Source organism: Mastigoproctus giganteus, chromosome 12 (genome assembly GCF_048544385.1).
Source record: "Mastigoproctus giganteus isolate SK-2022 chromosome 12, ASM4854438v1, whole genome shotgun sequence".
In the NCBI taxonomy this organism is placed as follows: domain Eukaryota; kingdom Metazoa; phylum Arthropoda; class Arachnida; order Uropygi; family Thelyphonidae; genus Mastigoproctus; species Mastigoproctus giganteus.
In genome coordinates this window covers 45,808,230-45,825,909 of record NC_143586.1, presented here as the reverse complement: position 1 = coordinate 45,825,909, position 17,680 = coordinate 45,808,230, and the positions used below count along the sequence as shown (strand labels likewise).

The 17,680-nt window shown below is 36.9% G+C and overlaps 1 protein-coding gene across 1 annotated transcript in view; it reads right to left on the bottom strand.

Moving 5' to 3' along the window:
• Positions 1–17,680, bottom strand: part of LOC150077008 (MAP/microtubule affinity-regulating kinase 3-like) — a 392,997-nt gene that overhangs the window by 344,574 nt on the left and 30,743 nt on the right. The window contains 1 exon segment of the mRNA XM_090386570.1: positions 12,899–12,973. Within this exon segment, the coding sequence (XP_090242696.1) occupies positions 12,899–12,958 (60 nt within the window). The 5' untranslated portion in view covers positions 12,959–12,973.

Here is a 17,680-nt window from a genome sequence, read left to right as displayed (position 1 = left end):
AATAACCAAACACCAAAAAATAAATAAATAAAATAAAACATCAGTACACCATGCCTACTGCAGTTTTGGATACAACATGAGTGTGATCATGTCCTCTAAGAGGGCATGATCACACTCATGACTACATAAAGAAAATGTAGTTTATGGCAAAACACAAATTTCAGAACATATATATTAGTAGAAACAAACACTACACCTCACAGAGTAGAGCCAGCTACTGCAAAGTGTGGATCACTTAGCTACTGTTTTATCATCTGTAGTATATTCCTTCAATTAGATGATTAAATTTTTATAAACAGATGTTATCCGAGAGTAATTACTATAGTTATTCAGTTTTTCCCTGTCTCATCTCAATCAGAGATGCAATAAAAAGTACATCAATGAAATGCACTTGGGATACTTGCAAAATTAAATATTTTTTCCAGAGGTGGGGGAACCAGCTGTCATATTTATCAGCTGCAATATATTCAGTTATAAATTTTTGCAAACAGTAACATATAACAACATCCAACTACTGCGTGTCACTGGTAGGTAATGATCACGCAGTAATTGGAAGATTACTACCATTAGTAGAGGCATATGATGCAAGAAAGCAAGCTTATGTACAAATATTTATATTTATGCCTTGTTTTTACTTATTAATTAAAATGAAACAAAACTTTTAATTCTGCTGGATGCAGCATCAGCCAAAAAAAAAAAAAAAAAAAAACCGCTCCCATTTCACCACTCCATTCGTTCCAAATACCTGTCCAGCTGAGCCTTAAATTTATTTGGGCTATCAACTTCCACAACAAAGGATGGAAGTCTGTTCCACCAACCAAATACCAGCTGGCTAAAGGTAAACTTCCGCACATTTATTCTACATCTGTCTTTCCTCAATTTGAATTTATGCCCACTCAGGTGATTATTGTGAGCAAGAGAAAGCATCCCACCAGCATTGAGCATGTTCAAACCATTCAAGGCTTTATATACCTCAATCAGATCACCTCGCAGCACAGGTGCCTAGTCTCCAGACACGGCAATTTGCAAAAAATAAGCCTTTCTTTGTAAAAACCCTTCGTTCCATTCACTAATCTTGTTGCCCTTCTCTGTACTTGTTCCAACAGCTCTACATCCTTCTTGAAATGAGGCCTCCAGACCTGTATACAGTACTCAAGGTGTGGTCTGACCATTGCCTTATACAAGGGGATAATCACCTCCTTATCCCTACTAGAAAAATTCCTGTATATCACTGACAAGATATCATGAGCTACTTTTGCAGACCATCTGCACTGCTCAAAAAACTTCATATCTGCCTGCACAATTACTCCCAGGTACTTTTTGTTCTCTACCACTGTCAGTGCAGTACCACAGAGTTGATATGTTACTCTGGGGTTACTGCTTCCCTTATGTAGTATTTTACATTTATCAATGTTAAACTTCATTTGCCACCCTCTCAGCCCATCTGCTCAACTTTTCTATATCCTGTTGCAGCAGCATACTGTCATTAGTGTCCTTAACAACCCTGCCAACCTTCACATCATCTGAAAACTTGGACATTAAGCTTGATATACCATCATCAATATCATTTATAAATACAGAAAACAACAATGGACCCAACACTGAACCCTGAGGGACTCCATTAATAACATTAGTCCACAACGAGCAGAGTCCATTGATTACCACTCTTTGTATTCTCCCACTCACTATCCCTTTATCCATAGCAGAAATTTGTCTCCAATACCACACTGCTCCAATTTGTTCAGCAGTCTTCCATGTGTAACAGTATCAAAAGCCTTTCTAAGATACAAATATATGATATGAAAATAATTCTTTGCATCCAGTTCCTCTGTGACCACATTATAGTAATCAATCAAATTGGTCAGACAAGACTTCCCCTTAACAAACCCATGCTGTGTCCGAGCTATTAACTAGAGTCTTGTCTAGATGATCCTGCAGTGCTTCTTTAACCAGTGCTTCCATTAATTTTCCTGGAACAGAAGTTAAATTAACAGATCTATAATTACTTGTGTCGCCCTTAGATCCTCCTTTGTGAACTGGGTCACATTTGCACATCTCTAGTCCATGGGTACCTCCCCTGAGTCCAAAGAAGCTCTCATAATTATGGCTAAGGGTTTGCTTACTTCCTTTGCTGCCTCCTTTAATATAACTGGATAGATCCCATCCACCCTGGGTGCCTTTTTTATGTTTATCTTCAACAATTTCTCCTCCACTTTCCTCTCAGTTATTACAAAATCATCTAGCTCACTGCCAGAGTTTAACTCACCTCTGGCATTCCCCTCCCTGAATAACTCCTCATGTGTGAATGTAGATGCAAAATACTCATTTAGTTTGTTAGCCATCTGAGCAGGATCATCAACCGTTGAACCATCAATAACCAGGAGACCAATCTGATTCATTCCTTTCCTTCTAGAGTTTACATAGGTAAAGAACTCTTTGTTGTTTTTCTTTGCATCCTTTGCCAACGATTTCTCATAATCTGCCTTTGCCTGCCTAATCTCCTTTGTGACTTGGTTACACATGTTGAGCCTCCTTTAGCCCTCAAAACAGCCTGAATTCATCTAGGCACGGACTGAACAAGATGCTCAAAACGTTGTGCAGGAATGGAGTACCATGCAGACATGAGTGTGTCATGTAGTTCTTTGAGATTCGACGGAGGTGTAGGCCTGCAGCGAACAGCCCTTTCCAGCTCATCCCAAAGATGTTCAATAGGATTGAGATCCAGGGACTGAGCAGGCCACTGCAGCAAAGAAGTCATTATCACGTTCCTGGAACCATTCCATACTGATTCTGGCTTTGTGCACTGGCACATTATCCTGCTGGAAGTAACCATCTTACTGACGATAAACTGTCAATATTAACGGATGCACTTGGTCAGCAATGATGTTTAGGTACGATGTGGCATTCAGACATGAATCTATGGGTATCAATGGACCCAATGTGTGCCAAGAAAACATTCCCCACACCATAACACTGCCCCCAATATCTTGCACAGTAGTCGTCAAACATGACGAGTCCATGGATTCATATTGTTTTCACCAAATTCTGAGCCTTCGGGGAACTTCGACTCATCAGACCAAGCAACTGTTTTCCAATCCTCGATAGTGCAGTGCTGGTGTTGCTGTGCCCACAGGAGGCATGCTCTCTTGTTCTTCATCAATAACAAAAGGTACACGATATGGCCATCGGCTGTTGTAGCCCATTCAAAAGAAAGTGCGACTAGTGGTCTGTCACGATATTTTGTTCTGTACACCACTGCACATGATGTGCGACATTATGGCCCGTCTGTTGGCTTGCACAATTCTAGCCATCCTCATCTGACCTCTCTCACCAACAAACAATTTTCTTCCATAGGAGTGCCATTGAGAGGATGTTTTCTGTTCATTGCACCATTCTCAATACACCCTTGAAACTGTGGTGAATGAAAGTTCAGGAGAACTGCCATTTCAGAGACACTTTGTCCAGCAAGTCTTGCACCTGCTACCATGCCACGTTCGAAGTCCATTAGATCACTCCTTTACCCCATTCTTGCTACGGTCTGTAAGCTTAACTGATACTAGAAAGGTTGTTCTGCTGCATTTATATCCGCAACTGTGATCATGTGACTTGCAACGTTGTGGGACAAACCATTTGTGTGCAAAGCATGGGTGTACCTAATCCAGTGGCAGCACAGTGTATATTCTAATGCAACAATCATTAACTGTCATTTTCAAGTTAAATTTTTTACCAACAAACAACTTCCATATAACAATCCTACTGCCTTTTTTAATCAGTCTTCCAAATGTTCACATTATAACCTCTGCTACTGAATGGTCAAAATATCAGTCTTTTGCCCATATGTTTATTTACATGTGCTCCCAAGGTTGTATACTGGGTGCTCATTCCTTCTCTAATTGTACATTAATTCATTAACATTTCCAGGTTTTTTGCTATTACAGTGGTACCTTGGATTGCGAGTAACTTGGTCTACGAGTGTTTTGCAAGACGAGCAAAATTTTTTAATAAATTGTAACTTGATAAACGAGCGAGGTCTTGCAATACGAGTACAGTCAGTCCTCGTATAACACATGTTTACACTACACGAATTCGATCATACACGATTTATAAATAGGGGAACGATATCTTATACATATAACACGAACCGAATTCGCTTATGCACGATTCGCCTTTGTGTTTACAAGAAATGGCAGTCGAACGCAGAATCACCCCAACTGAACGCAACACGATAGGGATGAAGAGAAGATTCTGAAAATGTATTTTTTTTTTTTTTTTTTTTTTGTTTTTTATATCAGTGAAGGGGAAACACATTTCACCATAATAACGTAAAAACCAACACAATTTCAGCTATCAGTATAATCGCAAATGCAATTAGATCGAATTTACTACCAGTTTATAACAGATTCCACAAGCAGGAACGTAACTGGAAATTGTTTTTATTGTTTTATGGTAGTAACCCCTAGAAATGTGCTTTAGTAAAATGTGAGGTGTTAATAGTGTATCTCTGCCTTTACAGTGTTGTTTATTCAATTGCTACACGCGCGCAGCTTTGTTTATGTGTATCAAGTGTGCCCCCTCATTTTGTAATAGTGCAAACGATAAATCTGTTTAACGACAATGCAATGTCATATTTCCGTGAAATCCTCAAGAGGAGGCAAAAGCAAGTGTCATTGGAGAGGTTCCTTTTTAAAGTCGCACAAAAAGAAAGAGTCTATAGATAGCAGTGATTCCATTAGTGACAGTGAAAGTCATCCTACCATAAATTCGATTGCTTTATGTATATTAAATTTAAATATTAAAAATATGAAAAGGTATTTATTTTGTATTAATCATTTTTACAGTATATGAATATTTTTGAGTTTTGGAACAAATCATCTGAGTTTCCATGATTTCTTATGGGAAAATTCGCTTTGATATACGAGTGCTTTGGATTACGAGCACGTTTCCGGAACAAATTATGCTTGCAAACCAAGGTACCACTGTATTACTATTGGGGTAGTCCCTAGTGATATGTTTTAGAAATCTGAGTGTCATCAAAGATGAAACATAAGAGCAGTAAATTCTTTTTTTGCAAGAAATAAGACAGGAGTGAGTTTCAGAAGAATTGAGGTCTTTCTTCACTGCACTGGAGAATTAACTGGAGTGTGCCATTCAAGGAATTGATGGTAGATATTCGAGAAGTTGAGATTGCTTGTGCAGGGCAAGGTTTTTTCCAAATTGGTAGGTGGAATAAAGTGTACTATCATCTGCAAAACTATGGATAGGATTTCCAGTCAGTGGAAGAAGGTCATTAGATACAAGAGGAAACCAGTGGGAGAAAGAATTGAATCTTGGCAAACACCAGCATCAGTGAATAAGTTACAAGTCAAGGAGCTATCCTCTCACAGGCAGTGAGCAGTTAGAGATAAACTGGATACCCAATTGCAAAATACAGCTTGTAATCCATAAAACGGGGGTTGTTTTGAATAATTTTATTCTAAACATGATCAAAAATATTAAAAATGAGAGGAGCAACTGTTGAGTTTCACCAAATTTTTCCATTGAATTATCCAAAGATGAGTAATGTAAGCCAATATATCACCAGGAGATCAACACTAATTAAGTTCATATTGGCAATCATTAATAAGACTGAAGGCTTTGAGATAGTTTAAAAGTTGGCAGTTCATGGATTTCTCTGTTATTCTGGAAAGAGTACAGGTAAGTACAATGGAGCAATAAGCAGATAGGAGGAATTTCTCACCTTTTTTTAGGAAGTGGCTGGATATCAGCAAATTTCCAAGCAAAAGGAAAATCGCCAGTAGAAAAAAGAAAGCGTGACACAGAACAGGAAGGCACAGGTTTGGAGAAAACAAGTAAGAAATGCCAACAAGGTCCAGAGCTTTCTAAGCATAAAACTGTCCAGAATTCTTCTGACATCCTTCTGTTGGAAGATCATAGGAGGCATTGAGTGGAGTGTAGCAGGTAAGATAGGAGGCAGTTTACCAAGATCGTTGATACAAGAATTAGAAGAAAAATAGGAAGTCACTAAGTTGGCTTTATCTTTGGATGAGGAATTCAACAGAACCATCAGGTTGTAATACAGGTGTATGGATGGATAGAAGCTGCAGCCAATAGTCTTGGTGAGAGTCCAGAATTCTCAACTACCATTTAGACAAGGAAGTTTTCTACTCTTAGCCTGTTAAAAATCAAGTTTTGACTAATTAATGGCTGTTTCACAAATGTTGAGAGCTTTATGTGGGCAGATAATAAGCTGGGGATGTGCATATAAATCAAATGTGATATGATACATTCTCATCTTGAATAGCATTAGCATTTACCGTATTTCTTTGATTCTAAGACGCCATCAACTGTAAGACACACCTTAATTTCAGAAAAAAAAAGCTTTGATTCTAAGAAAAAAAAAATAAAATAAATCTAACAAATATTTTTATTATAATAGAATTCAATTTACTAACAACAATAGTACTGGTATTTATCAGTAGGTCATCTATTCATCACTTCCTTCTGAATCTTCTGAGCCGTCGATATCTGCATCTGAATCAATATCAGAGTCTACTTCACATTCAGGGTCAGATTTTTCTGAGCTGTCGTTATCTTCATTATTCCATAATATATCATCTTCTCAGCCATCAAGAGTATTGGTGATGTAACATTTTTTTAATGAGTTCTTTACTATTCTTTCTGGGATCAGCTTTCAAGCTGCTGATACCCATTCTGCCAATTTTGATGCCAGCGCTTTCTTAATTTTTCCAGGTGTCAGCGGAAGGTTGTCAGTCAACAGCCAGGATTCATATTCCTTTCTCAAGTAACCCTTAAATGGTTTGTTGACTGAAACGTCGAGTGGGTGCAGTTGGCTAGTCATGCCACCAGGAATGACAACCAAGTGACCATGTTTTTGCACGATTTTATTTTTGACACGTTCGGACAAATGTCCACGAAATGCATCAAGTACTAGCATGCTAGGTGGGTTACGACTTCCAAGACATCTATTCCACACAACATTTAGCCAGTCTTCCATAAGCTCTGCCAACATCCATCCATTTTTTTATGCATGCACAATAACATCTTTGGGGAAAATTTCATTCTTCGGTATGGTTTTTCTATTTAAAATTAAATATGGTGGCAACTTTCAACCATCAGCGATGATGCATAGCATCACAGTGATACGCTGCTTTTCGTAGCCCGTGCTTATAATCTTGATTTCTTTAGCACCTTTAGCATTGACTGTGTAATTTCAAGGCATATCGAAGAAGACTGGGGTTTCATTAGTATTTCCAATTGGACTAAACTCATAGTTTCTTTTTTTCCTTAATTTCATCACCTGTTGCTGAAAGTTCATCAGCTTCTGTTGAAAGTCTGCAGAAATTTTTTGACAGATAGATGTTCGGCACCTTAACGATAATCCACTACAATGCACGAGTCTGTCACACCAGCCGCGAATGCCTTTAACAATTATTTTCTCTATTCCAAGGGACTTGGCAATTTCTCCGGCTTTCAATTGCATGGCTTGTCAAGTGATGGGTAATCCTTTTGCACATGTCTCCTTTACAAAACATATCACAGCTTCATCGACTTGTGGAAATCTTCCTTTCTTAGGCCCTGTAAAGCACTTGGTTGTTGCTTTGCACAAAAATATGGAATTGCGGTCATTTCTCCAACGATGAACATTTACTTCACTAATGTCAATCCGCATCTCTATTTCCATGTTCTTTTGCATACACAATAACTTTTCATTTCAATGCGACTTCGGCATTGAAATCTTTTTGACATTTTAATGTGCAATAAGGGATCAAAATTAACGAAATACAGTAACTCTACTTCTTACGTACTTTCGAAGATACAAACAAAATTCCTAGTTTTCGCTAAGTGAGCTCCACTATAATGAAATAACAGTGGCTTCACATTTCAAAAGCACGTGAAATCATCTATGCCACTTTATTCTCCAGTGGAATTGGAGAATGTGATAACGGTCAAACTTGAAGGCGGGGTTTCCACGTAAAAACAAAACATGTGGTGCTATGCAAAGTGTGGGAAAATTCGAAAAAAAAAACTGTGATTGTAAAACGCCATCGATTCTAAGATGCACCCCATTTTAAGAGATGTTTACAGGGGGGAAAAAAGTGCATCTTAGAATCGAAGAAATACAGTATTGGAAAGAAGGCTTAGATAAAAGACAAGATGTTATGATGGAATGCAGAACAAAAAAGATTTTATCCCTTATGAAAATAATTTCACTTTCAATCTGAACAAACACTGAGATCAGAAGACTTAAAGTAATCTAATTCAACCAAGGAAAAGGATAGAAATCATACAGATAACCCCATTTCTCATTCCTGTAATGCCAAACAACATGAAGCTGGGAATGGACATATGGGGGAGGGTTCATTGGATAAGGGACCATTACCAGATTGTGATCTGAAGTGTTTAAAGGACCACTGACACTGACCACATACTTTTAAGGGTTGGTGAGAAAAAGATTAAGGGTATTGGCAGTGTGTGGTTAGGATTGTCTGGTATTCTGAAAGGTAAATAAATAATCTGTTCAAGGTCATTAATAATCACAAAAGCCTAAGCATTTTGACTAGCTAAAGTTGTGAACATTAAAATAACCAAAGAAAATTGCCACACTTTATATATTGAAAATGAAAGTTAGACTGGAGAAAATAAAGCTTCAAAGAAAAGAAGACTTCCAAATGAATAGCAGAGTTTGGAGAATGATAGCAGCAACAAATGAAATGGAGTAGAGAGATTTTAAACCAAAGGATATTTAAAACAAGGATATCTCTGAGAAGAAATATCAGAATGGATATACATAAGAACCACCTTTGAAACAAAAAGAATCATAGAACAAATAATTAGGACAACTGAGTAGTTGCTGAGGCGACTTATAATTGGGACACAAAAAAATTAGTGGAGTTTGGCAGACTGTAAGTGAATATGGACATTATTAAGACCAGAACTGAGACCACATGTATTTGTGAAATGAAGAAGTTTTTGGTAGGCTTGGATCTCTCCACAGAAAACTTTCTATGATCCGTGCACCAAAATTGCATAGTTGATGCATACAGTCAAATCTCAATATAGTGCCCCTTATCTTGTGCCACCTCTGTAAAGCAATCATTTAATATTATTATTATTATTAATATTACTAGCCATGTAGTGCAAGGAAGCCTGAGGCTTATGCTGCACCAGCTTAAAAAAAAATTTCCAAAGTTACAAAGAGAGAGAGAAGTAGAAAGGAATCACCAAGAAGGGAAGAATGATGATATCCAGCTCAGAACCCTGGGTGTGCCAAGCCCATACTCACCAGATGTGAACCAATCTTCTCCATAAATATTAATAGGGGAAATCGCTTGGTAAAATGCCACCCTGTAAGCCGCCACCACGTGTGAATTATTAAATGTACGATTTTTCACCAAACACCAAAATTTAACACCAAACCTGCATACCAGTTTGCCTCATCTTTTCATTTATGGGATATAGTTGGCAAGCGATATTTTTTAAACCATCATGAAAATCATTTTTGGGTTCCTGTAAATAAGAAAGTGGACTCAGGGAATAACCCACCATTTTCACATTTTTAAGCATTCCTAGCACTTGTCTCATGCTAGTTTGGACTGATTAATAACTGCTTTACAACTGTTGCGAGCTTTGCTGTAGGCAGAAAATGAACCTGGAGATTTGGATACAAGCCAATTGCGATATGCAACATTCTTATCTTGAACAGTTTCAGCAAATTTATTGGAAAAGCAAGGACAAGATTTTATGGTGAAGTGTAGAATAAAGGATTTCATCCCTACATGAACAATTTCACTGAAACGATATGAGCAAACATTGACATTGGAAGATTTGAAACAGTAATCCGACCAAGGAAAAGAAATCTCGCAGATCATCCCATTTTGCATTTTTGTAATGCCAAACAACACGAGGTTGAGAATGGCCATAAGAGAACGGCTTCATTGGAGAAAAGACCATCAGCTAGTGATCTGAGGTGCTCATATGACCACTCACCTTGACCATGTTTTTTTTTTTTTTTTTTTTTTATGAGAACCCCAAACACGAGAGGTATTATAACCTATAGTACTTAGTACCGTGCTTGGGTTGGAGGTTGAGAACACGAAAGAAGATATTTGTTGATATTGGACTTGAACTTCTCTAGATTGTAATTTTCAGGAAATACATATGAAGGAAGATTGTTCCAGAAAACGGCAGTTGAATGAATAAATGAGGAAGATGAAAAGTTGGTTCTGTGGGTTTGAAGTTGGACAGTAAATGGATGTTGGCTGGTGGCGGCACGTGTTCGGACTGTTTTGAAAGAGAGAGAGGGAATTATAGAAGCCAATTCAGAAGAACAGTGCCCATGGAAGTATCTGTAGAAGAGGCATGCAGCAGAAACAGTGCGTCTATGAGAAAGCGAGTGGAGAGACTCTGTTAGAGATGAATCATTAATTAATCTAACTGCCCTCTTCTGAATGGAATCAAGAAGCCTGAGAGAGGTTTTGGGGGCACCACCCCAGATGTGGGAACAATATTCCATGGCAGGGCGGATTTGCGATTTATACAGAGTGAGCAGCTGTTTGGGAGAAAAGTAACGCCGAGAGCGAAAGAGACTTAGAAGGGTGGTTTGTGAGAAAAAGATCAAGCATGTTAGCTGCGTAGTTAGGATTGTCTGGTATTCTGGTAGATAAATGTACAATCTGTGCAAGGTGATTAGTAATTGCAAAAGCCTCAGCATCTCGAACAGCTGGGACCGTGTGACTAGAAAATGGAAGCCAGCTGGAGTTGTGAACATTAAAATCAACAAATCAACAAGGAAAATTACCTCACTATTAGGAAAGTTGAACTAGAGAAAATCAAGTTTCAAAGAAAGTCAGAGTTCCAAGTGAATAGTGGAGAACGATAAAGACAACATGAATTTAACAGAATGTGGTAGAGAGATTTTAAGCCAAAGAAGATCGAAAAATTCCAAATTATTAAGTCTCTGACAGGGAATATCAGAGCGGACATATGCACAAGTACCACCGTTGAAGTGAAAGAAATTACAGTAAACCCGCTATTCGCAGTTTCGCGTATTCGCAGTTGCTGATTTAATATAAAATGAAACCTAAAAAAAATGTGAATTTTAAAGCGCCGTGAACATTTTCCGCCATAAAAAAACATATGCGTGGCTAAAATCATCTTTTCCGGTCAAAACAGTGCTCAGTGGGTGGGGGGAGAGGGGTGACATAACTGCGAGCTTGGATGTTTCTCGCTAATCCTTGTTCAGTGTGTTATGTGCTTCTCATGGAAGGTTTTGTCGTTTGCTTTTAATTTATATGCTTATAAACTGAATAAATTTATCAATTTATAAATTGATATGCTTACAAAAGTGATAAATCTACCATTTTGCAGTGTAAAACAGACTTTTTCGAGTGTGTTAACGGAAGAAAGTGACTTTATTGTGGACAAGTTCTTTCTAACCCGTACAAAAATATGGCTACGAATAACAAGGGAAATGTGAAAATATCAAAGAAGGTGATGACATTAGTGAATAAAATTGAGTTATTAGACAAAATTTCTAATGGTGAAAGTGTCTCCTCAGTGGCAAAACATTATAAAATCAATGAGTCAACGGTACGATCAATCAAAAAATCGGAAGAAAAAATCCACCGTAGCGTCCGTGAAAACGCACTAATTGCTTCAAAAATTTGCTCTGTAACTCGTGATGTTAAATTTAAAAAAATGGAAAAGGCTTTAAATCTGTGGATAGAAGACTGAACTCAAAATAAAATTCCGTTATGTTCACTCATCATTCGTGAAAAGGCAAAACTCCTTCATCAACACTTTAGCGAAACTGGTGATAGCACTGACGGGATACGTTTTTTAGCTAGCAAAGGTGCTGGTTTGAAAGATTTTGAAATTTCTAATAAATATTACATTTAATATTAAATTGTTCTTATTTTCATTTCGATGCCATATGCTCGCAATTCACTATGTATTGGTGTATATGTACATAGTCATATTATGAAGGTACATATAATACATACATAGACAAAATTTTAGACTAGTTTTTCTTATATATTTCATACTTTGGAATGGAACCCCTTTATTACTATGGGAGCAATAACTCAGTATTCGCGGCATTTCTCAGGAACGTAACCCCTGCGAATAGCGGGGGTTTACTGTATACAGTAAATAATTTGGACAACTGATATGGGTAGTAGTTAATCAACTAATAACTGGGATTTTGTCAGAAAGAGTACATGGGGCTTGGCACATGGGGTTCATAACTATAGCATATGTCAAATAAAAAAAATGACAAAGACTTTTCAGTTCACCCTTGTATATAGATTGTTTTATTTAGATCATTCAGTAACAACTTCTGTTCTGCTTTTCACAATCCATAAGGAAAATTGTGTTTTCCTTTTTCCAATTTATGGAAAATCCATTGTTACAAAAAAAAAAAAAAAATATCAATTTTAAAATGAGCAATGCAGACCAAGGGAATATATTGTAACAGAAGCTGCATTTTACAAGTTTCAATTTGCAGAACTGTGTAAGTTCTTTTCCACTTTATTTTTTCTATGAACCATATCAATTATGAATTTTTATTACTATTTCCTTAATATTGTATGTCCACTTCCATGTTATTATTGATTGATCTAGTAATTACTATTTACTCTTCTTAGTATATACCCCTCTCGCTGTATAAGACTTTATCAGGAGTGTCTTGTTTCTATTGAGCCTAGTGCTGTGCTTTATACCACTTTGTTCCATTTGATACACTTGTTCTAAGTTGTCTTACTTCAACCTGTGTTCAAGACTAATCATTAGGGCTTTTTGATGCTGGAAATAAACTATAATTTACTGATTAAACATAAACCAAGTTTTAGACAAAAAAAATATCATCTTGTCATCCTACCTGATCTGCTATAACTGATTCATGGACCGTTTGCAGTGGTGTTCGGATACTGGCGGTCATTTTCGTCAACAGCAACTAGTTTAAATAAAAACATAAAAATAAACAAGATTATAAAAATGGTAAAATTACACATACATTTAGTTATCATAAATAACATACTTAGATAATCTAACAAATAATATTTTTTTGAATGTCCTTTCAATTATTGGAAATAAAACAAACTATTATTATAAAAGGTGATACCTTGAATGACACGGTGATAAAACAAGCAACAAACCTTTTTAAACTCCCACTACCTCCACCCGACAAAAATAGTGCAACCACTTAGCATTAAAATGAAAAATTGTATATAGTTGGTTGAAGCTCTTTGTAGTAATTCTTTTGAACATCAACATCCCAGCATGTTATAATGACCCATGCAGCAGGCACCAGCTGATTTCACATAAATTTAATGATATTTTACTACTGTTCAATAATGACCTAGAAAGATGAAAGAATTCTCTATAATGACCCCAAAAATTCCCACCACTATCTTGTTTTTTAGACTTTTTTTTTATTACAATATTTACATTTCAAAATGAAAGGACACTACTTTACTGAAAATAATGATGTGCTTGTAAGCAGACCGTGCAATGCGAAATCACTTGTTGGTGAAATTAAATTAACCTCCACTAAAAGTTCATTTCATCATACCATATGTACTTATACAGAGAGTGTGTTTATCAATGTGGCTCCAATAATGGTATGATAATGGCATGTGTTCTAAGACCAACATCCCTAAAAACACATTGTTCACCATTCTGAAAAGATTGAAAAAAAGAGTGAAAAGCTTAGAGAAATCTGCTGCAGCAGGTAGGATCATAGCATGAAAAGTAAAGTACAGTAATACCCCAACTTATGCGAACTCGAAGTTACACGGTTATTGATTTTTTCGTTTGGTGTATATCTAAAATTAGCTTAACAGTGATTTGGAAGTCAAATCATAAAGCTTAGGTGACAGCTTCCGTTTTTGAGGACTGGTTTGGTCACCACTTCATACCCAGAGTCGAATGTTATTGCAAGTCTAAACAGATTCCATTTAAAGTGATGCTTCTTATTGACAATGCACCCAGTCACCCTCCTGCCACCCTAATTAATTTCGACCCACGTGTGAAAGTTGTGTTTTTGCCTCCAAACACAACCAGCTTGCTTCAACCGATGGACCAGGGAGTCATCAAAACATTCAAGGCTTACTAATGAGGTGTTCGTTTGCACGTCTGAATGAAGCTAAGAGACAAAACAGTGAGATATCTGTTAAAGACTTTTGGAAACAATTCAATGTTTTAGATGCAGTAAGAATCTTGGGATGAAATTCACAAAAAAACATTGAATGATGTCTGGAAGTAACTTTGTCCATTTTTTTTCAAAACTGAGACGAAAACAATGCCAGTAACTGATCATTGCTCATGTGATAGAAGAAGTTGTTAATCTTGCCAGGCAATTAGATTTGGAAGTCAATGGTGATGATGTCAACGAGCTGTTGGATTCACATAGTCAGAAGCTGACAATGAATGAGCTCATACAGATGCGTGAGCAAAACGTCACTGAACTATCTGACACTTCAGACCCAGTTCCACCAGAAAAACATGACAATTGCAAGCTTGACAGAAGGTCTCAGCTCAATTGAAAAGGGCTTAAAAAATTTATAAAAGATAGACTCCAACGAAGAACGCGTTATAGCTACAAAGCAAGGAATAAAAAAATTATTAGCTTGCTACGAAAAAATTCTGCGTGAAAAACAGAAGGCACTGTGTCGTCAGACCAATTTGTTAGATTTTATGAAGCCATCGACATTGAAATAACTTTTTTACGTAACCCATTTATTTTTTTTAATACATATTTTGTATTAATATGTATAAATAACTACAATTTTATTAAATATTTTTCTTCTAAACTAGTGTTTTTGTTAGTCCTTGGTCCCAATTAAACAAAATTTATATGTATTTATATGCAAAGTTGTACCCCGACTTAAGCAAATTCGACTTAAGCGATTTTTGTCGGACCCACCTATCGCGTAACTTCGGGGTATTACTGTATCTAGACCTTGAGAAGGTGCTCTTGGAATAACTAATGATGACAATGTATGCAGAGAACTTTCCCACAGACAAAAATCTTTTAAAAACTAAGGCTGAATCATTTGTGCATCGGATGAATACTGAAGATTGAGTATTCTAATGGATGGTTCCAGAAAGACTCTTTCAAAAAAGAGTGTGGTGAAAGTGCAGCTGTTGACACTGAAGCTACAAAGGAATGGAAGAGAAATTGTTTAAAAATGTTTTATCGTACAACCAGAACGACATCCTCAATGTTGATGAAACTGGATTGATTTACGTATAAAGTTGAGAAATGAAGTGGTCAAAAAAAAAGGCAAAATAACAGATTACCATTCTCCTAGTGGCAAATGTGACCTGGCACAGAGAAGATTCCTCTCTTAATCACTGAGAAAGCCCAGAAGCCAATACTTCAAAGGGTTGAAGACACTGCCAACTATACATTGAGCAAACTAACTTTGGATGTCATCAAAAATCTATGAAGTGTGGATCAGAAACTCTTAGACTGCAAGACAACCAGGGAGAATAGAAAAATTTTGCTGTTTTTGGATAACTGCATCCCTCATTGCCAAGTGAATGGCCTATGTGCAATCACTGTTGGGTACCTGCCATCTAATATGAAATCAGTTAGTTCTTCATCTACTCGATCAAGGTACAATTCAGTGCCAAAAGAAGAAGCATCAAAACTGTGCCATGTCTTGAAAGCAAAACAATGCGAAGCCGACATGCTGCAAGCAATGTACGAGGAGTGAGCATTTACTTCACAGGCTGGTGCAAGATCTTATCTTAACTGTGATCATCTGAATCTTCTGCAGATGTCTCCTTCTCGAAATACTCTCCCTTGAACTTTACACATTTTTGCTGCCATCGTAATAAGAAGCATTTAAGGCATTACCCATGCCTTAAATGCTTCTTGTGAGCCATTTTTCGAAAGACTGTGAAGTTTTTCCATTGTGGCTCTGTGAGCATTGTTATGTCAGATGCGAAATGCTTGCCTTTCAGAGCTTTCTTTAGATGTGAAAACAGGAAGAAATCACATGGGGCTAAGTTCAGTGAATAAGGGTATGCAGCAGAACCTCGGCACCTGTGGCAGTGATCACTGCCTGCACAATATTAGCTGTATGGAGCCTGGCACTGTCTTGATGGAGAAACCACTTCACACTGGAAAGTCCAGACACACTGGAATATGATTGTCCTACCGAGACACTCATTATCACATACTTCATTCATCTCTAACTGTTTCCGATGCATTTAAGCCCCATCTCACACAATAATGAATCATATATCACTGTTCAATCTGTATGTCCGACATGATACTTGCTTCAAACAACTCAGTGACATGAGGCTATAAAAACTCTTCATGCAACACTAGCTCTATAAAGTATTAACATGTGCACACAGAGTCTGCTCAGTAGCGATCAGGGAGAACGCCTCTAGTGTTAGTTATGAAAATTTCACGTAGTAAACAAAATCTTGCAGCAGTCTGAAAATTAAATGATCACTGCGATCAGTCCGCAAATTAAGTGAGTATTTATGCATTTCAGCATGAGAAGTTGATACAAAAACCGATCGGCAACTGTTTCAAACATTTGTCACCTTAAATGCTATGATGAATGAAGCTTTGCACACTTCTACCTCTATTAATTGTGAAGAACAGTCCAATAATATTTTGGAAAATTTTTGAGAATCTAGATGGTTCGTCACCTAAACTTAAGAGGGAATCATATTTTGAAGAGTACACCAAAAAGTGGATACATACAATGCTGTTTGTTTTGTTTGTTATTTGGTTTTTTGGAGCATTAGCAACTAAGGCCATATTACTCCGGGGATATGCGGTTGTCATTCCCTGACCTTTCCGCATCCTTCGTATTTGGTGGTCATGGGCTCGAACCCCGGTCTACATGTGCTACGCACTGCTGCTCCTACACACCTGGCTAACATACAATGCATGTTTCGGGATATGCACAAATGAAGAGGAACTCATTTCACATGTAACGAAATTGAAATTTGATTGTCTGAAAAAAGGGGTACATTTTCTGTATAAGCATCTATAAAGAATTTTTTGCTGATGAACTCACAATGGGAGGGGCCCTCCACCACCTTTATAAAGACTGCTTTGATCTGCAGAATATATTAGAAAATGTCAATACCTGTATGTTACAAAAATATGCTAATCAATTGAGGAAAATCCAAAATATTGTCATTTCAGACCCACTCATCAAACAAGTAATCATTATAAGGATATGTTGAATTCTAACTGCATTGCTCCAGAAATTTTAATAATTTCTTCAAAGATATCAGTATTAAAAAGAGCAGTATGATGCAAAAAAGCAAAACTTATATAGCATCTTCCATTCAAAAATAAATAAATAAATAATAATAATAATAAAAATAAAGAATAACAATTATAAAAAACTGCTCCCTAGTTTTTTTTTTATTTACTTCCACCAAGTACTCAATCTAATCCCTCTTTAAATCTAGTCTCAACTCTATAAGCATCTAATATTCCTATTAACTGATATGGTTTAAATAGCATAGGTAATTATGTTGAAGGCCTCCTGAATGCACAATCTTTTGCTCATTTTGCAAGTGATGATGTCTCTCATGAAACCACACTGCAGCAAAAAGTCATTCTTCAACTGAAAAGGGACAACAAAGTCTGAAAAAATGCAATAAGCTGGAATAACAATAC